The sequence below is a fragment of the Siphateles boraxobius genome, unplaced genomic scaffold (assembly GCF_051911475.1).
Source record: "Siphateles boraxobius isolate OS27281-9 unplaced genomic scaffold, OSU_SipBor_1 22, whole genome shotgun sequence".
In the NCBI taxonomy this organism is placed as follows: domain Eukaryota; kingdom Metazoa; phylum Chordata; class Actinopteri; order Cypriniformes; family Leuciscidae; genus Siphateles; species Siphateles boraxobius.
In genome coordinates, this window is record NW_027508833.1 from 30,456,358 (window position 1) to 30,483,238 (window position 26,881).

General features: G+C 37.7%; 1 protein-coding gene across 1 annotated transcript; it reads left to right on the forward strand.

The window, feature by feature from the left end:
- Positions 1 to 204: 204 nt before the first annotated feature.
- On the forward strand, positions 205 to 26,801 carry clic4 (chloride intracellular channel 4). Its single transcript, XM_077239624.1, has 6 exons — positions 205 to 637; positions 18,209 to 18,318; positions 20,902 to 21,027; positions 21,126 to 21,232; positions 24,540 to 24,721; positions 24,882 to 26,801. Exons 1-6 carry the CDS (start codon positions 569 to 571, stop codon positions 25,044 to 25,046), a joined length of 759 nt encoding a protein of 252 aa, XP_077095739.1. The 5' UTR covers positions 205 to 568; the 3' UTR covers positions 25,047 to 26,801.
- The last annotated feature ends 80 nt before the right edge of the window (positions 26,802 to 26,881 follow it).

Here is a 26,881-nt window from a genome sequence, read left to right on the forward strand (position 1 = left end):
ATTCTGTAAATGTACAGAATTGTTAGGTTAAATGGTAAACTCGTTAACAGAAACTGGTTTACTTTTCTGCTATGTTGTTAAAAGCTTTCTCTGTAACAATATATGAGAATTAAAATAAAAGTCAGATGATTTTTCTATATTAATTTAGAAGAAAAAAATATGCAGGAAGCTCTAGATCTTGTGCACGCGGTACGGTACCGATTCGTCTCGCGCCCGTTCAGTCCACTGCGCATGACATCACCGCCTTAAATACTCCCGTTGATTTCCCCCCCTCTTCGTCGCCATCCTGGGAGAGCAGTTGAGGAGGAGACATAGCTAGCGGACTCTGTCGGGTTATTTCAGTAATGTGTTTCTAGGTTGTAGAATCTCGTGGAAAAGCTCATTACTTGATTTCATCGGACTCTCTGTATTTCGGTTGCGCTTGGAAAAAACACAGAGTGATATTTTTATTGGAAAAACTCGGCTCGAGAAAGAGGGAGTCGTGAAAGGAAAACTTTTTGTGCCAAGGTGAAGAAGAAATTGAGGTTTGTTGTTGTGAACGTGTCCGTATAAAGGCAGAAGTTTCGGGATGTCTCTCTCGGTACCTCAAAACGGTGTGAAGGGGGATAACGAAGCCGTCATCGAGCTTTTTGTGAAGGTAAGACCAAGAGTCTGACTAAGAAACTCCAATCATTTAAGTAGAGATTAAAGGGATAGTGTACCCAAATAATGAACATTTTTGTCATCATTTACTCACCCAAAGGACTTTCTTTTGTGAATACAAACGAGATACTAGGCAGAACGATACCCGTTGTCACCTTTTACTTTCATTATATGGAAAAAAGAAGCGTTGAAAGTGAATGGCGAGACTGTCAGTCTGTAACGTTAAGCCTAACGTTAACGTTACACCTTCCAAACCCACATGCTTCTGTTATAATTTGAGTCATTTTTCCGTTTTTTTATTCGCAATCCCCTAACCCGTAATATATACAAAACGATGTCAGAAATATGATTCAGCCATTGTGTTTTACAGTAAGAATGAATGATGACACTGTGTCCATGTGAATGTCAAATGGGTGGAGGCGTTTTCTCAATATCACTCACTATCGGACTATGTGCTGTTTCTTTCATATTTATGATTATATGTGACAAAAATAAAGGGCTAAGAGTTTTCTCCCTTAGCTAACGTTAAACGCACAAAGCACGTGGGTTTTAGGAGAGGTTGCATGAGAAACAATGCACATCTGCAGTTCCTAATCCCAACTGCAGGAAATCCGTCCGGTACAGGATGCAGAGTAACCCAGGCTTGTATCAAACAGAGCAAAAAGAGCCCAAATACTGTTGTTGAGTTCAAGATACGTCTGTTAAGTAAGGGCATTGTGTTTGTATGTGAAACCCTTTGAATGGAACACAAAAGTCGCCTTTGTTTATCTAGGCTACTTCAACATTGTTTTGCCTTCATAACAGTGTCATATTTTAACTCCAAATAGGAATCAGTCAGATCTGTTTAATGTAACCAGAGATGGTGTTAGGATCTTTTTCTTGTTGGTTTGCTTCTCAAGACATTAGTTCCATTATAAACTGAATAGAAAGAATCCAGTCCTTCTCTGGATCTTAGTGTAATCAGACTGGAATTATTGGAATTCCTCTCCACTGCAGGGAACCCTGCTATCCTCTTTCTTTCCCTTGCTTTTTTCTTCTTTTCTCTCCCTCCGAAGGCCTTCTGCCCGGCAGAGCGGGAAAACTCCTAAAAGACTGAAAGGAGGGAGAGAAGGGAAGTGGAGGAGGGGAGGGATTTACAGAAAGAGGAGGGGGCTCCTAACTGTGGATGTTTGGGGTCTGATGTCTGTTTGGAAATGTGCAACACAAGCTCTCCTCTCTGATCTGCATGGTTACTAAACTACTAGTGCATTAAAGCTAAGGACTTTGGATTTCAGTCTTGAAAACGCTGACCAGAAGTTTATGATTCCCGAGGCTTTAATTAAAAGATGCCCCTGCTGTATTAAATGGACTGTAATTAATAATTCAATGAACATTGCAGCAGTTTGTCACAATAGAAGACACTTGTATAGGTCAGCTCTTTTTGAGAAGTTGTGAAGTGACCCTGCTAAACATTAGAACAGACTCATATTTTAAATCTAGGCTTTTTCTAACAGATTAAGACCCTACATGAAATCTGAGAACTGGAGTTAAGCTAAGGTTTCTTTACTGCGTTTGCATATTTCCTATTGAAACGAATCCCAAAATACTGAGTGAGTTATCCAAATGCCTATTCATATTTAAAATCATAGTATTTCAGAAAAAATTTAAATGAATGTTGTTTTTAGGGATTGCCCGATACCGATACTGGCATCGGGGATCGGGTCGATACTGTCTTCATATACTCATACTCGTACTCATAAAAATTTGCCGATACCACGCCCCGATACCACATACATTTTGTGAAACGAAACTGGCCGCCGCGAGTGCTTTGTCGAGGTGAACTGAGGCATAGGGACGTGCACTCCCAACGCAATAGAGTGCGGCACGGCACTAGATTTGATGGCCGAGTGCGGGCGCGGGCGGTAATGCACTCACTCTGTGTGCGGGTTGCGGGAGAATAAAACGATTCGCGGGACTCCCGCAAACTCGAAATATCTGTGAATACAACATATTAAAACTAATAGATTTTTTATTCATCTGTTGCAGAAAAGCAAGAAAAACAACTGAAACAAAATAGAAACGATTTACAGGCCAGAGTTTCTTTTCATAACATGTTTGCAGCGTTGAGCAATGTAGCCAATCACTGACATGTGTGTTGATTTCTTGAACGCAATGGCCAATCAGAAGCATTTAAGATAGACTCCCCTCAACGCTCTGAACTTTTTTGTTCAGTGCTGAATTCTGTATGCTGGCAAATCCTCTAATTATAACAAACAAAGTGTGGATATTATGAAAGATTCATTGTGCAGTCAGCTTAATTGATAATAACAGATTTGTGAGATCGCAATGAACTGTCAGCTTTTTAGGAATTAGGCTATTAAGGGAGCGCACTTTGCGTGCATTCAGTAATGTCAGACCATGCACGCAGTATGCCTGCTAACTGCCTGCTTTTATGTTAAATTAACAGTGGTTTGTGTGTTAATAGATTTATTATTTTACTCATTATTATTTATTTTTAGACTTGTTAAAACAAGCAGAGAAGAAAATAAAAACAGTCTTTTAACCTGTGTTCTAAAATAGTCTTCTGTCTTCTTTTCTGGGAGCCTATAGTTACTTTTGTGGTAGAAATATCGGTATCGGTACTCGGTATCGGCAAGTACACAAATGTAAATACTCGTACTCGTATCGGTTTGAAAAAAATGGTATCGGGCCATCCCTAGTTGTTTTGTTTTGTTTTTATCATAAAATAGTATATATTTTTAAAATAATGTTTTACATTTTTTTAAAATTAATGTTTGTATTTCTATAACACCATTAAAGTGCCCCTATTATGGTTTTTCGAATATTCCGTTTCATGCAGTGTGTAATGTAGCTGTTTGTGTATGTAAACGTTCTTCAAAGTTGTAAAGTCGCAAGTGCACGATAAAGTTATTGTCTCCCAAAAGAAAGAATTGATTAAACGAGTCATCTGTAATTCAAACCCCTCTGCTTTACGGTTCTATGTCACTAGATAAGACATTTGCATAATTCCTGTCTATGTTGTACGTTGTCTGGCCACAAACAACTTGTCCTGCCTTCAAACACGTCATTTTACTGATGACTGCTTCTCTAATCTCGGAGTTCAAAGTAGGATTCGCAAAACGCTTGCTTTTGAAAGATGGGTCAGTACCCAGTTTAGTTGGACCAGCTTGCTCCTCAGAATCACAACCTGTTAGTGTGAATTATTATTGATGTAAATGTTTTCTACCGAGTGTTCAAAATACTTAGTTTTGTGTTTTATATTGTGCAAGTTTCCAGCTAACTCGCGTTATTACTGTCTTACTGAAATTCCTTAAATCAGCAGTGGGCCACTATTACCTAAAATTTTGTATTGATGAAGATTTGTTTTGCAAACTTTGTTTCATCAGTAATTTATGTTGGTGCTTGACCAACGTATGCGCTGTTATTAATACAGTTCCTGCATGTGCACCGCAATAAATAAGAAGCACATCGGTTTGTTGATGAACATACACTTGTTAATGCTGACGGTGAGGAATTACAGCTGCAACATCTCATAATGTACCTCAAACTGATTAGCGTATCACTGAGAAACTTCCTGCTCATGTCGTCATTGCCATGGAGGTTCGGGTTGAATAACTAGTTCTTCCAATGTATCATCATCAGACTCGTGTTTGGATTGATATGGTAAAATCAACGTCATTGTTACTGTGTCTTTACAGTCTGTACAATCACTGAGGACAGGAAGCCTCCTGAGTTGAAGTTCAGTTATGGTAATGCGTGTTTAGCTATCAACAAGCGTGGTAAGCAGAAGACCAATCACAACCGACTGAGCTGTCTGGACAATCAGAGCGGAGTAGCTAGCGGAAAGGAGTGATTTGAAGAGACCGATTCATTCAACGAGTTGTTTGAGAATCATTGAAAAAAAATGTAGGAGACCTCCAAAACATAATAAAATTAAAATTGCATAATAGGGGCACTTTAAAAAAAAAAAAGCTCTCTAAAATGAGACTGACCCTATATATATTAAATATAAATTGATCATCTTTTTCTCTTCCTAATGCCCTTTTAAGACTATTCTTCAGTATCTTGTTGTGATGTGTCATGCTGTATTAAGTGCTTGATATCGGTCTGATAACATAATGTATGAATTTTATGAGGAAATTGTCTATAACTGCTGGTCATGTATTTAGACTGCTTGACCGCACAGCAGTGTTTCCTACTGCAGTTCAGTGATCATCATGACATAGGAAATCAGCATCCAAAATTAGCACATGAGCAGTGCTAAAACAATTCTGCTGTTGTGGCTTTGATGTGGAACAGCATGAAGAGAGACTGCAGGTCTGCCTCTTTCAGCACTGACAGAGTCTGCTGATATCAGATGAGCTACAGCGACACTTAAAGTGTGTTTTGTTTCTATAGCGCCTGGGTAAAGAGTTTAGTTTTATTTGTTTGAAAGTGCACACACACTGCAATAGATAGATAACAGTGACCTCTACCCCCCCCCCCCCCCTTTCTGTCGTTTTATGTCCCTCTCATTCATAATTAACCGCATGTATGTAATGCATCTTTGTCCCACCTTTTCTTCCTGCACAACATCACAGCAGGACCAGCCCCTTTGTTGCCATAGACACCAAGCAAACCTTGCCCCTGCTAGCAGCTGATAATGCAGTCATCTCCCTTCCTCCCTCCCTCCCTCTGTACAGCTGCACCTGCTGGTCATCTTTACCATGTGCATGTTCAGATTTTTGCTTTGATCGCCATTAAAGCACACTGCAGCATGTGTTAGTATACAAAGCGTTTCAAAAGGGCTCTAAACAGACTTCTTGTGTGACTGAATCAGTATTTACTGGTTTAGAATTCTGTCTTTCTTTTAGTTGGTTGGTTCGTTTAGTATCCTGTACTGTTCTCTAATGGATTTGAGATTTAGAGATCAGCCTCAGAGGTTTAATGGGATCAGTGTCTATTAAATTGATGTGACTTCTCTAGAGTATGATGCAGCAGTAATGAAGCATTGGATGGCTGAAGGATTTGCAGATCTCATGGTTATCAGATCAGATGTCAGACTTCAACATCTAGAAGTGTGGTAAATTACAGATATTTAGAGCAGGATATTTAGTTGCAGCACTTGTCCTGGTCCGCTAAGAATTTACAGTGGCATTTTTAACACTGGACCTAAAGGCATAGGAATACTTTCACAACCTGATTGGTTGGCTTTTATGTCGTATAATTCGAGACAAAACTTACGAACATCCAAAACAATGGTGTGTGCTGGGATAAATGCGTTGTGTGACCGTAGCCTGCATATGATGGTATTTTGACCAGCTTGTGAAGAGCTTAAAAAATGTGTAAAGGAGTCAAAACAGTGGCAGGAATTCCTCTCACACATACAAACGAAGATTTGCTGCAAGGAGATGTGGTTCTAATGCCTTTACCGAACTGTGATGGCAAAAACGGGTATGCTTGAGCATTCTGTCGTTTTAGGGTCGCATTTTGTGACATCACTACCCGCACTTGTTCGTTCACATGTCTTTGGTCCATCTTGCGTTCATATGGGCGTTTTTACACTGGCAGTTTAGTTCGGAATGGGGCACGGCTTGCATTAAAAATCGGTAATGTGAAAGCTGTAATGCGGACCTGGGAGCGCACCGAGGTACCAAACCCGAGACTACCCAAAGGATTGCACTCGAACTGTGCCACGATTTGCATGAATGTGAAAGCAACATGGAATCAGTTGTGCACTTGTTAAGGAAAAAAAGTAACCTGCACATGCGTTGTAGCCGATTACGATGTATGTAGTTCAATAAAACGCATGTAAGGGATGATAGTGTTGTTGATTTACCTTGGATACAAGAGAGAGTGAGCCTGCAGTGTCTTCGCGCATATCACGTGCAATCAGGGCAAAAAAAAAAAAAAAGTCTCCTCTAAAGATTTAGTTTGCAAGCAGCAGAAATCCACCTTCATGTGACGAACATACAGTAAACCCAAGTGTTGTTTTCTCTGCTGTGCATAATAGCACCAAATAAATAAAATGCACATTATATTGACCCGCGTTCTGTTTTCTATCATGCTCCATGCATGTTTTTGATGACGTAAGATTCATGCAAATGCACCAGGGTTCGATAGAATCGAGTGGAGTGTGAAACCAGACCGACGCTGCGGTGGGTGCCGGTAACAATCGCGATCGGACTCGGACCCCAGCAAACGTGCCCATTGTAAAAAACCCCTATCATTCGAACCCCACCAGAGTTCGTGTGGAAGCATCTTTTCAATGGTTTTGGTCCACTTGTTTGGTGCGCACCATTGTTCAGATGGCAGCGTTCACACTTATTCAAATGAACCACACTAACAGGGCACCAGAGTCCGTTTTAATCAAACCAAACATGCCAAGTGTGAACACACTCTTAACATTCCATCCGTATTAGAGATGGGTGGATGGGCTATTATTTCATCCGCAACCGTATCACAAAACTCATCTTCCGTCCACCATCCATCCGCACCAACGTTTTTTGACCCCAAATTTCTAAGCCTAATCGCCTAAATAAAACGCACATTAGCAAACCTGACCTTACTAGGCTACTGTACAATTTTATCATTTCGTTTTGAATTTTGTTTAAAAGTAGACATTTCAAGCTTTCTATTTATTTCTCATGTCTGTGAGGCAAGTAGCCTATACGCTGAGTTTCGGTTCATTTATGAGAAGAGCTCCAGTTCACGAGCAATGCAAGAGATTGCACCGGCGCCTCCACGTCCTGATTACATGTCTGCTATATTTGCTTCTTATTAATACCAGGCAATTGGTTGATGAAACGGTGATTAAAATTAAGATACAATTTATACAAAATGAAATTCAATTTAAAGAAAGGCTTTCTACAAAACTTAATAAAGTGGTCAAAATCATGTCTGACCCATTATCATCTTACTCATGCTGTTCACTTTTTTCATATAATCAACAGATTCAATTAAAAAATAACATATGTTTGGGTTGGGTTTAAAGCAGTTTTAGCTCTGGAAAATGAGCCAGATCACCATGTGACGTGGTGGTGTTTACTTTGTATGAAGCACCTGAGTGATAGTGTCTTTCTGCAGTCCAGGTGCTGATGATGCAACCACTGTAACCCTTGCTCTGCTTTGATTGGCTCTTTAGATTAATTATTGTTTAGGCTGCATGTGGAGTCAGATGACTTCATTGTGTTTTGCCTCTGGTTTGATTTTTGTTTAAGCTGATGTTAGCGATTGTTCCCTGCAGACTACAGAGTTATAGTTTATTCACTGCTTATGAATTCAATGACATAGTTTGGCCTTATTTTTATAGCTTTGTGTGCATTTTTAAAGGAACGATTGCTCCTTAGACAATAAACAGATATGCCTAGTCTTACTTGTGAAATGTTTAACTTAACCTTTTTTGATATTCATGGAGTTTATAGATTTAGATCTGCTGTGCTGTACACAGTGACATGTCTGTCGAAACCTCAAGTTTTAGAGAAGGATTATGGGATAGCTCAGAGTGTACTTTCATATCTTACTGCTTCCATTTTTAACCCGAACTAGTGGTCAGTCTTTTTATTTATGGTTAAATATAGAAATTTAGTCTTTTATCAGCTGCCGAGATGGGAACTTATGTAAACACAAACATTTAAATGCTCCAAGAGAACCCCAGCGTGTCTGTTTTCCGATCGGAGAAAGTTTGTGTGTTTTCGGGTGTTCTCACAATGATACAGAACTATTAGAGCAGACAGACATGGACACATTCTTGGCCTTTAGGGCTCCAGTTGCACCAGAGTCAAATGCTTTCACTGCATGAAATATGTCCTTACTGAACAGTCTGAAGGACAAAATACTTGCTCAAACTTTTCACCCCCACTTTTCTCTCTCTCTTTTTTTGTCCTTCAGCCAGTCACCTTCACAGTCGGCTCATATCTAGAAAGCGGCATTCCAGTCATCTCAGTATAGTGAGCCTTCATGAAGTTTCATCCGTTTGTTTGGAGATCCATTGTGTCCTCTTGGTTCTGTGTGGGCACGTTCTTTATTTTCAAACCAATGAAAAGTTTGTCATGTCGGTCACTCCTCCTTTATTGGAGCAGACAGAATATGCGAGTCAGAATACACTAGAGGTTTGTGTTTAACAGATGATTGATGCAAAATATTTAATTACTGGGAATGCTCCTCAAGTCAAATAAACAAGAAACTTAGTGGGTGTATATTAAATATCATGTAGTTAATCATATAAAATATTCCCATAGTGACTTGAATTATTTAAATATTGAAGAGTTTATTATAATATCGTATCAGGAAACAAGATTTCAGTGTAGCTAGTTTATAGGGCTGCACAGTTTAGGGAAGAAAAGTAATTGTGGTTTTTCTGATAAAAATTGTGATTTAAAATATTTTACGAAATGACAGTACTAATATTTGTGGTTGTCTCGTTACAAGTATGGAAAGATGCTTGCCGCATGTTGCGTTCCCCAATGCATGTTAAAGTGACCCAAACTCTGAGCAGATGAAGAGATGGAGTTTGTGTGGAGCAGCATCACGCTGCAGACACACATTTACTCATTCATTTTTTTCTAATTGTCTCCCCCAGCTGTCTTTCTCTCTCACACACTCACACACTCATACACTCACACTCTTAGTTGAGGTAACTTTGTGTAGAGTTCTCAACGGGCCGGTTCGCCCGACAAACCCGACGGGACCCGCGGGTTCGGGTCGAAAATATAAGCAAATGACTCGGGTCGGGTCGGACCTCGGACTTAATCTTCTCCGCTCAGTGAAAAAAAAAACATTTATTAATCATCGCTGCTGTTCACTGTAAAGAAAGTCTGGCTGCTGCGTGCAACGTGCATCGCGGGGGCAGACCTGACGCCGCTGTGTGCACGCCTTTAGCCTGGAGAAGAAGATGGAGTTGGTGAAAAGTAAACTTGCCGCAGGTGAATTCGCCGTCGCTACTACAGGAGTGGGAAAATCAGAGGTCTGGAAAGTGTTTGGAGTGGTGCTGGATTCTGATGGAAATTCTACAGGTTATGTGCAATGCTCAAAATGCAAGGTGCTGATGAAATATGACAGCAAAAAACAGGGTCGTTCAGGATGTTCAGAAAGAAAATCGGCGTCGGGCCGCGGGTCGGGTTCGGGCAGATAATTCATGTTGATGTGTCGGGTTACATCGGGTCCGGGCTTTAAAAGCCACGGGCCGAGTCGGGTTGTAATTTTCAGGCCCGTTGTGAACTCTAACTTTGTGTTGGTGTGTGACAGCCTTTTGCCGCCATGTGTAACAGGCATATGACTGTGAGTTCATAGCATATAAAGCTGTGACAGCACTGTCTGGCTCTGATTTTCTCTCAGGCCTAAAACAGGATTGTGTGGATGTCCTGTGCCATAATAACATTGGATGTCACTATACTATGACTCCTGAAACATCACCAGCATTTGAATTTTATTTTAAATGTTAAATGTAGGCAAATTTTACCAAGTTCTTCTAGCAGGAGGGATTTAACTCTAAATTAGGTAATTTTGCCTGTAAGCTCGTTTTGGATTCTGGTATTGATTTGCATGCGTTTAGTCTAGCCAGATCTCAAAGCTGATTGTCTCTCTTCTCCTAAATAAAGTGATCTCCATGTTTTTGTTCATTTGAAAAACACTTGTTTATTCAGCTGGTGCAACACTGTGTAACAAGTGGTGTAGGTTCAGGCGAGACTGTGTGTGTGTGTGTGTGTGTGTGTGTGTGTGTGTGCGCGCTGCTGGTGACCAATGATAGGCTGGGAGCGTGGCTGTGAGTCATCAGTCTGGAGTCTGCTTTTTTTGTTAGGAGGAATTGTTTTGGGAATGTTTGCTCAGACTTCATAGCGTACGGGAGGCCTGCATGGTGTGTATATATATATATAGACACCTTATATATATATATATATATATAATATATATATAATATATATATATATATATATATATATATATATATTTGTATATGTATCTTTCCTTTTTTTATTATAAGCGTTTGAAGGGAAACTGAGCTTTTTGGATAAATATTTCAGATTAGAGTGAATGTTTTGAAATGTTTCAGCTTCAGTACAAGTTAGATGCTGTTGATGACCACAGACAATTTTGTCAGTTGGAAGTTGGCTGTACCTTTGCACATAAGTGATTTTGTTAGACTACTTACTTTCATGTGAACGGGGTAAGTCATGTTGCGTTTCACAATATATTGATTTTGAAAAAAAAAGTTCAATTTAAGATAAGTATTTTAAATATTTTACAATTTTTTATTTTAAATATTTTACAAAATTTCAGCAGCCATTACTTCAGTCTTCAGTGTCAAATGATCCTTCAGAAATCATTCTAACTCTTTTGTTGCTTAAACATTTCTTATTTCACAATGTTAAAATGCTGATTAATATTTTTGTCCCAACCGTAGTACTTTCCCCCCCAGGAGTCTGAATAGCAACTGAACTTTGTAAGAGAGCATGACTTTCTTCCCACCCAAAAGGGGTCCCAATACCATCCATATATCAGTACATGAAATCATAGCTTTCCTGATGCGAACGTCATTTGGAAATTGAATGTGTCTCAATCTGTTTCTCTGTAATTGGAAATCCTTCTTTCACTTTGTATGTCTTATTTTTTCTCTTTCTCCTTCCCTTTTTCTTTCCTTCCTTATAAGGTAACACCATGGTCAGATTGTGCACGGGGCTGGAGAATGAGCACATTGCGATTGTGAAGAGTTTGGCTGTTTGGAGTTCTAAATTTAGTCTGCTGGGCACTTCCCCTCGGCCACACAGACACACACAGACACACACAGACACACACACTTCTGTCCCGTGGGAATCTCACAGTGTGAACTAACAAGGGAGGCTGAAATAGAGGGCAGGAGTGGGTGCTGTGCCGTGTGTGAGTACAGGTTTAGCTATTCTTGTGAGGGCCAAATATCCACATTATATAGTGAAATATTATGAAAACCGACTAGTGAGGACATTTTACTGGTCCTCAATGGTTAAAAAGGCTTATAAATTGGCTTATAAACTTGTTTTTATCTAAATGCACCTTTCTTTGATTGGTAGGGCTTGGGTTAGTGAACGTCTATGCAGTGTCTTCACTAATAAAGTGAAATATTATATTAGATTGAGTTGCCCTCTGTGACGTCTTTAGAGCTGTGCTGGAAGAGATGAGATCACTCACAGAGAGCGCAGATCAGATGGAGACGATGACACACTTACCAGCTACTGCACCATGACTCACTGTCTCCACTGGACAGCAGTAGCTATGTGTGCTTCTACTTTAGGGAGTTCAAATCCTTTATCTGTCCCTGACAGTGTTGCAAAGTTTATTAAGAAATACTTAGCATTTACCTGTGAGAGAATGTGGCATAATGCAACTGAGAGCATATTAGCAGGGAACATAGTGATGATGAACTAGGTTTTTTGGTTGAAATAGCTGAAAACTTATATCTAGATACCTTTTAATGATACCTGAGAAATGGGGATTTAAAAAAGACTAGTATAATTAATAAATGCTTTTTTTGTAACCAATTTATTTATTTTTGATCAAATAAATGCAGGCATCCTAGTATAACATACCAGGCTTTTCCAACTTCTAAAAAAAAAAAAAAACTTTTCAACAGTAGCATATATGTGTATATTTTTATTTAAAAATGTACAAATAATTATTTTAATTAACCAGAAAAACCTCTTTACTACTATTCTGACATCATTCTAAACATTCAGTGTTTTAAACAGATTCACTAAATCAGACAGGTTGAAAACGTTTTTGGAGAGTCAAACATCAGCAGCAAAGTGGCCAAAGAGTTGGGAAGTTTAAAACAGAAAAGCAATAAATTGTATTTTATTATCTGTCTTTGGTTTATTTATTAATTTGATTTTAAAAAAAAACTATTTTACAAGCTTTATGTTTTGGAGTTTTTGTGGTTGCCATATAAGGCAAACAGCCTAGTCTTTTTACGTCCTCAGACTGCCATCTGTTTTTTCCCTCTTTTCTTTTGGATGCACCCAATGTGTTTTTAAGAGGTGTGGAACAAAAGGGCTCTGTTTGTGTTTGGAGAGCCATCCATATGGATCAGAGAGTGAGCTAGACCTCCTTGAATGGAGAGATGTGTATAGAGGGCAACATCTATGGAAAACAGAGATGCAAACACACTGCTGCTGTTCATTTTTGACCATGTGCCTCTTTCAAAGGGCTTTTGGACCATTACGATTTTAAGGGAACAACGTCAGTTCTGTTCAAAACCGACAGATTAAAAACATGTAGCACAGACGTTCCCGTGTCTTGAGGTGTGAGTAGTGCGTTGTGTAGCTGTTGCTTATTTTAGTCGAATAGAATGTGTTTTAATAAAGATTGGATGAGTGAGCAGCTGTCTCAGAGGAAATGCTTGCCCTCAGTCGACATCGCAAAACCTAAACAAAACCCTCTTACAACAGCCCATGCCGGACATTTCTGGAATATATTCTGCTCCCCTCCCCACCATCCTCAGAGGCCTTGCAGAAGGGGAGATGAGAGAGAAGAGGAAGGGTAAAAACAAAACAAAAAAGGGAGAAATTAAGACAGGAGGGGGTTTAGCAAGTAAACGGGAGAGAATCCTCTCAAGTTTGTGAAAGCCCACCTGTTGCTCTCCTTTGTTAATGCTTTTTGTCTTGTCGTGTTGCTCTAACTATGAAGGGTTTGTTGTAGTTAATTAATATGCTTATTTTTTATAAAACTGGATTAAAAAGCACCTGGAGTTTGTTTATAACCCTTAAATTTAGATAAATAAAAATAAATTTAAATAAAATTCTGAAAGGACATCAATGGCTGACGAGTCATTTTCTCTCTACATCCCTCATCAATATCAACAATTGGCCTTGTTATTAAACCTCTTTGTGTGAGGAAAGTCTGTGTGAGGAAAGTCTGTTTGCTGTCTGTTGTGGTGAATGGAGCAGAGGAGTAGAGTTACTGCAGGCCATTACTGGTACTGCAACAAGAAAACTGATTGGACCAACACTAGCCTCTGTTTGTGGCCTCTGTGATAAACTATTTCTGATTTAGTTATTTATTTGACTTCCTTAAAATTTGAATGGTTTTGTCTTTAAACAAACAGTGCCATAATGATCTCAGGCCCTGTGATATTCTGATGTTTGCAGACAAGAAATCACTTAGGAAATGTAATGATTTAAATAAATAAAAACCATCTTATCACTGGATTTCCCATCCAAAACTCTTTTGGATCATTCCCAATCACGATCAGTCACACAGGATTCATTTGATATTTTATGTGATATCTAGAGAACCGGAAGGCATATATAAATGTATTAATCATCAACTTTCAAATTTTTGTATACCATATATATCAAAAAGTCAAAAGTACTACTAAGTAATGCAACCAAAAGTTTGGGTTCAGTAAGATATTTTTAAATGAATACTTTTATTTGTCATTTAAAAAATCAATAGATAATATAATAAAATGATTTCTTGTTCAAATAGCCTAAATGCCGTTCTTTCGAACTTTCTATTCATCCTGAAAAAATGTATAACTGTTTCCACAAAAATATTAAGCTGCACAACTTACTGTTCTGTTTTCAACATTGATAAAAAACTATATATGTGTATATATATATATATGTGTGTATATATATATATATATATATATATATATATATATATATATATATATATATATATATATATATATATACAATTAGATTTAATAAATGAATAAAAAATTGTACATTAGTTATTAATCTATTAAATTTAAACAAATAAATACTTTTAACAGTATTACTGTAGTAGAAAAAATATATAATTTTGTAACTTTAATAGAATCTTTAGATTTATAATAATAATTTAATGTTGTTTATAGCTGCCCTTTAAAATTTAGGATGAGGTCCCTCACATGAGGATGGTCTCATATGGGGGTCCGTGGCATCTAAAAGATTGAAAACCCTTGGTCTACAAATTTATATGCATTCAGAATTGCAATTCAATCTTAACTTTTATTTCTGCAGAAGGTTTTAGGCACACACAGCAAACAAGCTTTGATTTTAATGTTTTTCTTCATAACCCAAATTTGTAGTGTTTGTGTAACAGGTTGTTTTATATAGTCAATTGTCAGCCCTAATAGACTGAACTCTACAGGACAGACAGAACATTTGTGTGTCTCTATGGAAACCGTTGTCCTGTCCCTATGAGACATACTCTTCCTGATCCCTCTTTCATTGGTTTACATTTATGCATTTGGCAGATGCTTTTATCCAAAGCGACTTACATTGTATGTACTTGAAATGTGTATTTCAAGTACACATTTACATTCTTACCAGTTCTTGCATTCCCTGGGAAACGAACCCATGACCTTGTTGTTGCAAACGCCAACGGTCTACTGTTTGAGCTACAGGAAAGCTTCCAGGAATCACTTAATCATTTTAAGTCATTCAATCTCTGACTCTTACTCCTCTCTGATTAATGCCCTTTCTTTTTTTTTGCAATGACAGGGTTTGTTTTGAGTATATGAGCTAATTAATGTATGTGAAAGGGGCACATATTCTGTCTTTATCTGCATGTTTATAACTAAATAAACTGCACAAAATGAACCCCGAGTCCTCAGGAGAAGGACCTGCCACAATTAGCACTAAACTGAAGTAAAGCTTTTGTTCACCACACAGAGAGCGAAAGTGTATGAACAAGAGATACCAGCAGGGTGTCTGGACGGGAGAGAGATGGAGGAAGTATGAAAGCGAGAGAGTACTCTCTAGAACAAAGTCTTCTGTTGTTTATTGGACTGCTGGATTCTTTTCAACATGCAAAACCAGATAACAAGAGCGCTAACAACAATACAGTGCTGAAGAATAGGCTAAAAGCTGATTCAGATATCAGTGCTGCTCTGTGTGGCTTATTGAACTGAGAACGTGCTAGAATCCAGAACATTTTACATATTTTACATTTTACATAGACCATTTATGATTGCGTAATGTCTTCCTGAAATGGTACGGAATGGGTTTTCTTTCAAGAAATGGTGGTGATTTCATCTAGATGAAATCACCACCATTTATTGAATTTATGGAATTTTGGAACAGACTGGGAGTAACGATTGTTTAGATTCTAGATAATCGTTACTCCTAGTCTGTTCCAAAACCTAACTCTCTGCCTACTGGCCTTATGAGGCAGCATCCTAACTGTAATTTAAAACTCATACATGACTGATTAGTAACACCTTACATTAAATGCACAGGAAATTCGACTTAATTGATTTTAATACAGGCATTCTAGAAAAGCATAAATATACACCGCAAACAATTTTAATAAAGAGACCGTTAAAAAAATATTTCAACTTTTGTTACTGAATAATATATATCTTGGATATCTTTTTGACTGAGACATTGCAATAACTTCTGAAATAATTGCCCAGTCCACAAAGGATATACTTAACTTCCAAAATTTGGGGTCAGTGTGTATATGTGTGTGTATATTTATAAAGAAATGAATAGTTTTATTCAGCAAGTACAAATTAAATTAATCAAAAGTGACAGTAAAACATTTAGGCCTATAATGGTACAAAATATTATTTCAAATAAATAATGTTCTTTTGAACTTTGTTCAAAGAATTCAGAAAAAATTTATGAAGTGGCACAACTGTTTTCAACATTGATAATGAGGATTTTTTTTTCTTGAGCACCAAATATTTTGAATTTTCTAAAGGATCATGTGACACTGGAGTAATGGCTGCTGAAAATTCAGCTTTACCTTTAGAGGAATAAATTACATTTAAATATGAATAGAAAACGGTTATTTTAAATTGTATTAATATTTTTACAATATTACTGGAATAGTTATTTTGGAATGGTCTTTGTGTTGAGCACCCTTGGTGCCTTAAAATTCTCCATATGAGGCAGATCAAGACATTTTTGTACCTGTTTCTCTCTCAAGTCAGGTCAGACTCACTGTTAGCTCATTGTATAGTTGGCTGAATCTGAATTGCTAAACCACACGGGAACATCTCTATGCTCTGAATCATACGCATCTTGTTTCTGGAGATTGGCGGCGGACTAATGGAGAGAAAGAAAACACGAAGGTCTGTTGTGTGTTGGAGTTCACACGTAGTGTGCTATTCAGCCGAGAGATGTGGAGGAGGAGGGTGGGCTCCTTTGGTGATATCTCCACTGTGGAATTCATGTCTTTTAAATAATGTTCACACATGCACGTTATCTGAATATTTGAGGTTTACATTTATTGGCATGATAAATGCCAGTAAATGCATTGCTAAAGAATTCCTTTACATGATGCATATAACTATGCTTTTTTTTTTTTTAAATGGCACTCATTTCCCTCGTTAGAAAATAAGGAAACACAAAACATAATAGGAAAGCCACACATAAAATCACATTATGTGGACAGGATCTCTGTTATTGGACATTTTTGCTCTCAGGATAAATATGCTGTAGGGATGCACCGCTAAGGTTTTTGGGGGCCGATACCGATTATAACAAACAATTATTGGCCAATACTGATAAGTGTCACTTGCTCTCTTATTTATTTTTTTTTCCATTAAAATAGATAGTGTTTTGATCATGTTTTAAATCAGCAAAGTAAAAAAAAAAACATGAATTAAGTTACTAGCTAGTTAATTGCTGCATCATTAAACAATCAAACAACGATTGGATCCATTTAACATTCAGTAGGCCGACAAAAATGCACAACAGAACAAAGATACATATGAATTAAACAGTGCTTTTTAGGTAGGTTTAACAGTTTTCAGGTGTAGAAATAAAGTAAACAAATATAACATAACACTGCATATTCTTCACTGTATAAATTAAATGCATATGTTATTACATTGAGACATTGCTAAATTCTACTGTACAACAGTAATATATTTCTGTCACAATTACTTTGTTAAACTGAACTTTTATTTTGATGGGTTGCCGACCGTGAAGACCTTTGAGTTTCTGTGTGCTTATTTATTCATCAAAACTCTGACAAATTCCATGACATTCCGCTTTATACAGTAAATTCCGTTTTTATGACTGGATTCCGTCTGCGTTTTCCGCATCGCGGAAATCATAGGACCCTATACATTAAGCCTTAAAAAAGTTACAAAAGTTATTTAGTCAAGTGTAGTGAGTGAATTTTTGTAAAAATAAATTAATCAAAAATCGGCCGATACATCGGTGCATCTCTAGTATACATAGATGCACATGCATATGTTCAGGTCTTTTGAAGGTTTGGAAGGTCTCTTCAGTATTGAAAGGGCACCATTTTAGAATCTTGTAGCTCTCGCCATCCACTGGGTTAAAACTGGGCGGATGGGGTCAGCTTGCCTTCTGCTCTTAATGTAGGTTTTGTTTTGGAAGCTGGTTTAAAGTGAGTCTTCCTATCAAATAAATCTCAGTAACATGGAGCTGATTGTTTAACATTTAAAAATCTTTCTTGTTGTGGTTTAGTTGTTTTCTCTGGCTACAATCTGATACAGACTTGTACGATAATGACTCTGTGATTGCAAAATGTTCACTGCTGAAATTTCAGCTGATATGGAGCAACTCATTGGAATAATGACAGTTTTGATGATTTATTTCATATGCTTTTCTGAAGTCAGACTAACACATTCTTCTTTCTCTTTCAGGCGGGCAGTGATGGAGAGAGTATCGGCAATTGTCCATTTTCTCAGCGTCTCTTCATGATCCTGTGGCTAAAGGGTGTGGTCTTCAATGTCACCACTGTGGACCTTAAGAGGTGTGTGTTTTTTTAGAACATTTCCCCAAAAGTGATTTAAATCTGATAAAAATCTTCCATGGGGATGAACAGCATTATCTTCGTTTAATTTTTTTTTTTATAAAATAAAGAAGATCATTAAATGTTTTTATATCCCCTTTTAGATGGCAAACAAAAGAGTGTGTGTTGTGTGTATTGGGTAGTCCGTGATCTCTGATATTGTAATTAAAGTCCAATTCATAAAGTCCACATCATTGCTGAGTATTTTCTCTTAAAAAATGCATTGATCTAAAGACACGTTTTGATATCATTGGTGTTTCTTACATCACAACCAACTTTGTAACTATAATCACGTCAATGTGCCGGCGGGCTTTAGTATATCATTAACTTAATCATTAACTCTGAACCAGTGGAGTTTCAAGAGAAGCCAGGTTATCCCGGTATACATTTCTGTTGATATGAAAAATCGGGTACATTTATCAATATAGCGGATGTATGATGTATATTACGATGTTAAAGATGAACTACTGTATATGCAAAAAAAAAAAAAAGTTTAAATATGTAATTTTGGTGATCAAAGATGAGTTTTAAGGGATGCAATTATTGATTACAGGCCAGGGGGACTTTAACATTTTCATTCACAGTCTTAGTAATTCACAGTTGTCTGATATAAAGATATTTGTATAAAAATGTATTTCAAAAAAGGATTTCACTGATGAATTTAAGACACTAGTGTGACGGTGAGGCAGCAGAGACACTATATTCTGCACACAACTGTGTACCACTAATGATCTATGGTAACATTTTGAAACTTCAGAACTTGAAAATGAGGTTAAGCCAGCTAATATTAGCTGTGACTTTAACCTGGTATTATATAGTGTCCACTGTGTTGCGTAAATGTGAATCCTAAATGCTTCTTTAAAACTTCGTTAACAGTCTATATACCCTCATAGACTGTCCACACCTATAGTCTATTTCTCTTTCCCACTTTCTCTTTAGACATTCAACATATGATCTTCAGTCCGTGTTATGAGGCTGTAACACAGAGACATTGTTCAGCCTAAAGTTCATGACCCTAAACTGAAATCAACTTCCTTCCTTCCTTCCTTCCTTCCTTCCTTCCTTCCTTCCTTCCTTCCTTCCTTCCTTCCTTCCTTCCTTCCTTCCTTCCTTCCTTCCTTCCTTCCTTCCTTCCTTCCTTCCTTCCTTCCTTCCTTCCTTCCTTCCTTCCTTCCTTCCTTCCTTCCTTCCTTCCTTCCTTCCTTCCTTACTCACTTACTTACTCACTTACTCACTTACTCACTCACTTACTCACTCACTTACTTACTCACTTACTTACTCACTTACTTACTTACTCACTTACTTACTCACTTACTTACTTACTCACTTCCTTCCTTCCTTACTTAATGTGAGTAGGGTACAATGGGGTTCAGCACTTTTCTTAACAACTGTTTTTGATAATGCACGTAGAATTTGAAATTTGGCTGATCCTTTCTGCATGTCTTTCTTTCGAGCTGCTTGTTTTCTCCTCTCTCTTACCCTTTCCTTTGTGCCAACATTAGGGATAGGGTGCTCCTTGTGCTCATGCCAGAGGTGTGAGATAATTTCCTGTTGTTGTAGTTGGTAAGATCAGAGTGTTCCTGCCTTCAAGGCCTCGTGGGACATAACCCCCCTCTGTTCCTGAACCGTGTTCATGTTTTCATATTTCACAGTCTCCATTCGTGGATATCAGGGGACAACTTTATTGTTTGGGGGAAAACGATTCACGTAGAATGTAATTTTATTTAAAAATTTTTTTTTGAGGGGTAGGTTTAATATATTTATTAATACTAGTTTATACAAAGCGAAGTGTGTGTTGGGCTGTGAATGCTCTGGAAAATCCCTGTATTGTCTGAACTGTATGCAGCCCCCGAGGGCATCTTATCACCTCGTATTCTAAAGAAAAACAATTAATTAAATGTCTTTGGGTTCTGCCATGCTGACCTCCTGTTATTACAGTTAAATACTAAAACATTTCCCATAGCTTTGGTCTCATGTCACATTTGTTTGAGCAAAGTTGCGTAGGGTTTATAGACTGAACATACTTGTTGAGATGTGCTGAAGAGTCTCTTTGAATAAATAATTTCATCATTAGGAGAAGTAGACTCCATAGGCCACGTTCACACAGCAACAGAATACGGTTGTCACACCTGTATTTGAGTCCTTAATATGGTTACATTCACTCATAATACGGTTATTTTCAGTCACTGTTCTCTACTGGAGGTGCTCCAGTCAGTTTTGTGTTGTACACGTGATTCAAATGTTCGGCTCTCCACCCAGATATAAAAGCTGCTGGTAGTTAATGAAGATTTGACGGATGAAATCGCGGCTTGATTGGACGTTTGACATATCAAAAGTAATAACTTTTCACTATGGTTACTGGTAAGACTGGTAAGTAATAACTATGGTTACTGGTAAGAGAATACGGGCTTGACTCCCGTTGCACATTCATACAGACAGTATTCAAGATGCTACTGTAAGTTTTGTTTCAATGGGGCAATGGGGCAAACTGACAGTGTGAACGTAGTCATATTAATGTTGCACTTATGTTTTTCTTTGTGGTAGAAAACCAGCTGATCTGCAGAATCTGGCCCCAGGAACCCACCCTCCCTTCATCACCTATAATGGAGAGGTCAAGACAGATGTCAACAAGATCGAAGAGTTCCTAGAGGACGTCCTCTGCCCTCCAAAGTTAGTGAGAGAGCGCGTTTGTGTATTTAAGTGTTGCATCTGTCAACACCCTGTCAAAATGTTTTAATTGACTTTTATGTGTGTGTTTGTACACTCAGGTACTCTAAACTTGGTGCCAGACACCCAGAATCCAACACTGCAGGGATGGATATATTTGCCAAGTTCTCTGCCTTCATCAAGAACTCCAAACCGGATGCCAATGAGGGTAACCAGAAAGATTTCACTCTCTCTCTCTCACCTCTAAACAAAAAAACAAATGTACATTGTTCAGTGAAATAATCACACATCTGATAAGCTCAGTTTAACCACACAAATAATTTCTATTGCTCTATTTTAATAGATTAGACCTGGTTATGGTTGCCATGTCTTATGTTGTGCATGTAAATAGTGTGGTCTCTAGTTTACATAACGCAGGGCTTGGATCCAGTGTCTCATTTACATACTTAAGTGCTGTAGGCAGGGCCACAATTTGATAGTTAGGTCAACTTCCAGAGTAAACACTGTTAACATGAAACTTGCGTTTTTGTCAAAGTAACAGCGACTGCACTTTTATCAAAAGGTGTAGAACTGTTGTCATAAGGATGAATATGCTAGGAATTTGCCTTGGTGTAATGTCGCACAATCTCAAAGACTCTTTGGCTCAATAACAGTTTGGCAGTGACCCTGAACATAAACTAACTTCAAGAGTCTCCACCCTTGTGAAATGTTGACTGTGGGTGATAACAGCCTCTCTATTCCAGCTAGAGTCTGTCAACATTGTCTCAGTTCTAGCAGACAGCGCTGTGTACAGGAGAAATTGCCAGGAGACCTCTCGTGGAGATCAGAACATGCCGTAGCATTTTACTTTGTCACTTTTGAAGGTTTAGAGCTCAACAGGTAACCTATTACAGTGGCCTGCTGATATTATGTGCATGTGAAGTGTCAGGATCAGCTTTCACTGGAGTGTAATAATGCCCTTATGTGGTAGCTAAGCAGAAGTGCAACCAAACACTGCAATTCTCTTTTGGAACTTTCTCCCTCTAGAGGGCAGATCACTATTTATCCTTTTTTTGTTTTGTTTTTTGAATCCCTTTTGTTATCAGTTTTAATTTATAATTTTGTGAATTAAATTTTATTATTATATGATGTTATATTATGTGCTGTCAAAGCGATTTAATCAATTCTGAAATAAAAGTGTGTGTGTGTGTGTGTGTGTGTGTGTGTGTGTGTGTGTGTGTGTGTGTATATATATATATATTGTATAATATGTATAATATTATATCATATATACAGACATGCACACATACTATATATATATATATATATATATACATATTATTTAAACAAACTTTTATTCACAATTAGTGAATTAGTGAGTCACAATTAATCTATGACAGCACTTATTATTTTATATTATATAACGATATTTGTTTTGTAATTTGTCTACTCTGAGGCATTGCAGGATGATGTAAATTTTCTAGAAAACGGACCTTTTTTATCTTCCGCGTGTAGTTGATCATAGTTTTGCTTTTATTTATTTTATTTCTTAAACTTGCTTTTAATTTTTTACAACATGATGCTCTGTCATTAAATTAAGTGAAATAGTTAATTTACTGTGAATTGGGATATTTTTGTTGTGTCCCTGCAATTTGGAAAAACAGACACAGATTAAAAAAAGCTTTAAAGTGGCTGTCTGTCTGCAAGGTGAAAATCAGAGGAACAACTTTGATTTATATGATTAAGTTGTATTTTTTTATTAATCTTAATACATGTTACAACCCACCAAGCAATAGCTATAATTTCACCGTCTAGGTTAACTGCAGACCCGATATAGTTCGGCTATGAGTAACCCACTTCAGGCCAAAATAACCTTGAATTTGGTTACTTGTCATTTTTGTCAAAATTACTTGCGAGATATGATATATCATGTAAGGTGTTTCGTTTCATTTCTTTGACATGCTTCACGTAGCCTGTGCGTCTATTCTTGGGCTTTGTTTAGACCTCTTTAAAATTTTCGCTGATAGCCCAAATTTTGCCTTGTTTATCCTAGACGTCTGGGCTGTGTTTGGATGTCTATCAGACGTCTTTTAAACGCAAAATTGCTTGCTTGGAAGTGTTGTCACGGTACCAAAATTTCAGTATTCGGTACCAATACCAGTAAAAATCCATGGTTCTCGGTACCAATTTCGGTACCAAAGCTTAATTTAGATTAAATTTACATATATTAAAGTATATATCATGGTTACAAAGATGGAAACTGTACATATGTATTAAAAACACTTAAGATTAGATAAAATGACCTAACAATAAACTATAGTTATATACTGTAGCCTTGGGATTAATTTAAAAATGTACTAATACATTTTTAAAATCAAAAGTTGTGTTAACAAATCTGTTAACATTATTTAATGCACAATGAAAGAAAGTGAACAAACATGAACAATCAAGTGTTTATTAAATAACATTCACAAACATTAATTCATTTTGTAAAAATATTTTGTTCACTCAATGTGTTGATGTTAGATAACGCATTAAGTAATGTTAATGAATGGTATCTTATTGTAGTGTTACCAAACTATACAGGAGATAAAACGTGTTTTATTTGACTTGACTTTACTTTTATTTAATCCAAAACTGCACTCATATTTAATTTTAAAAGGGCTTTTTAAACCTGATAAGAGTTATCCAGGCAAGAATAAGCCTAGAACTGCTTTTCTGACAGACTGATATTAATGACATACAGGGATGCACCGATACTGATACCAGTAAGTTACTCTGGTGCCGGTCCGATACTGTGCTCATGTACTCGTAAAACTACCCTGATTCAACCGCACCTGATACCACTTTAGAGGCCATTCACATAACAAGTTTTTTGCGCTTGCAAATTCTTTCCACAAGCGTTTGCTCTCCCGTGGCGTCTGTCGTTGCTATGCAACCATGAACAGAGGCACGCCTGGAAAAACGAGCGCGCCACGCCGCGTCACTTTAATTATGAGCGCGCTTGCCACGCGCCTACATTTGAAATTGCGAATTTGCATGTGGGCGGCCCCTTACGGCAACGTGCCATTAGCCTAATCCAAAATATTTCCATATGTGGCTCTTTCCTCCTTTCATGTCAACAATTGGATTCAGAGCCACTGTATTAGCAGCGCCGCCAGTCGGCATGTCTCAGTGTTTTTATGAAGAGGATGCAACTGTGCAGCTTTTGGACAGAGCATCAAGAACCGGATTAACCCGGTACTTCGTTACCACCGGTGCTTAAGAAAAGATGGTACCGTAACAGTTACATTTTTTACAACAGTTAAAAAGTACCGAGTCTTTTGACAACACTACTTGGAAGTGGACCACACTGTGCACCACCTGAGATGGTCAGAGTTTGGTGTGCTTTAGATTTCTTTTTGAGTGTTCACATTCCGTGAATGGCAGATAATTTAAAACTTTGAAAAAAAAAACTTATCTCTGGCATTAACACTGCAAGAAAAAAGAAAAAAAGGTTCTTCTTAACCATCTCTTAATTGTTGTTGACGACATAGCATTGGAAAGGGGACTGCTGAAGACCTTGCAGAAGTTGGATGAGTACCTGTGCTCTCCTCTACCGGACGAGATCGACCACAACAGCATGGAGGAGATGAAAGCCTCTGTGCGCAGGTTCCTAGACGGTGAAGAGATGACTCTGGCTGACTGCAACCTGCTGCCCAAACTCCACATCGTTAAGGTAACCAGTCGAACTGGTCAACCTCTGCCTCAGATTAAAGTTAATTTCACAAAATTGTTTTGGGCTTCAAAAATCTTTTAATATGATTATTATGTCCCATAATACATGACAAACTGAGCAGAAAGATTTACCCATTAATTTTCTCTCTTTCGTTTTGCAGGTGGTGGCAAAGAAGTACAGAGGCTTTGAGATCCCTAAAGACATGACGGGCATCTGGAGATACCTGAACAATGCCTACAAGCGTGAGGAGTTCACCAACACATGTCCCAGCGACATGGAGATCGAGATCGCCTATGCTGACGTAGCAAAACGGCTAGTCAAATAATGGCTCAAAATCTCCTCCACTCCCCTCCCTGTGCTGGGACTGTTTAATTTCCATCACACGAGAAAGAGAAAAAAAACAAGCTATGGACTCCTTTTTTCCTTCTCTTTTATTTAGAGTAAATACCCAATGCATGATTTCTCCCTCCACCGTTACAGCTCTTTAGGACAGCTCTTTTTTGGCCGAAAGGCTGATATCACAAGTTACTTTTTTTTTCTTTCTGGGACTAGTTTAAGTGTTAAAGCAGAAAATTCCAGATACTGTCGGTGTATCGATGGCTAACAGCGTGTGAGCATGTGGCTCGCGCATATCTATTCCTCTCACCCACACTATGTAGCAAATAACAGAGTGGGTTCACCAGCCTTTTGTTTTATTATGGATTTAAAATATGAAAACAATGCTTTTCCTAAGCTTGCAACGTGAAGAGTTATAAAGCATTTTTGTTTTTGTTTGTATCTAAATGCATTTTTGAACAGTGTTGAAAGCTCCAGTGTTTATTTTCAGAGAGTTTTAGAGAGCAGTGTAGCCCGCTGAACACACCGACCGAAGTCTCAAAAGACGGTTTACTGATGTTTTAAATGAAGTGATGATATCAAAGTTCAAAACTCAAATATGAAGTTCATATCATATACATTAGTCATCAGTTGTTTGCAGAAATGGCACCTTTCATACCATGTAGTAAATTCGTAGCACCTGTGGCCTTTCGATGAAAAAAAGGCCTCTTTAACAGACTATAGATGCATGAAGAGATTCTATAGATCTGCCTTATTCACTCTAAATGCGTTATTTAATGTTAAGAGTGCCGCGCCATCATAACTGCATCCCATGGCACGAAACACATGAAGGGTAATGCCTGTGTAGCTCTAGAGGTAGAACTACTTCACTTGAAGTGTCCTTAACAATTTGCATAGTAGCAAAATAATTTTTTTTTTTAAGGAAATGGTTTACAAGGGGGCATTGTTTTTAGCTTGTGGTGCTATGAAGGATATATCTATAGACAGAAAAATGGATTTCTAGTCTTACCAGATTAGTCTATCAAGTTTGATTAAAGGCCCAGAGGAAAAAAATGCATTTTATGTTGATAAAGTGTTGAGTGTAATCTTGATGTTTCTGATTTGGAGAAAGATAATAATGAAAGAAATTGGTTGCCATATGTTTTTTCAATTCTATTTGTGATAGTTTTCAGAGATTAACATGCAACTTTTATACATTTATGAACTGAATGTAATCGAATGGTACTTGTAATGACACTTCTGGCCTTATACATTTCCTCAAGGTAGCAAAAAAAGAAAACGTGGTTGGAAGTGAGTTGCTGCCCTGTGGGAACAAAAAACAGGAAGATTGTGTTGTGGGGGGGGGCTTGTTTCCCTTTTCCGCTCCTCTGCTTAGGTTCAGTGAAAATGTAGGGATTTTTTCCCACCCTGCCATCCTTTCACTACGAGTTCTCTATAGGAGATCATTGACAAGTTATTAGAAGGTTGGATCAGGGCCCCCTTTTTAAAATCTGTTTTCAGCTTTGTGCATTTAAAGGAATCAGCAATGTGCTGTTTGTTTTTTTGTTTTTTGTTTTTTTGAGAGATGCTCCCTCCATACTATTCAGAGTTACTGAATGTTAAAACGTTGCTCTTTGTAGGTTTCGGATTGGGCCTGTGTGTTTTTGTGCGTGTAAGGAACAGGTTTGACATCAACTATGAAAATACTGCATGTTTGCCATATGCCATCGCACTCTCATTAAATAAACTGCTGGCAGCTATGACACATTTGGAGTATGAATTATTTTAGTATATCATTTTCACAACAGATTTCCGCCATTTCCATTTCAGTCCTTCTTTTCAATG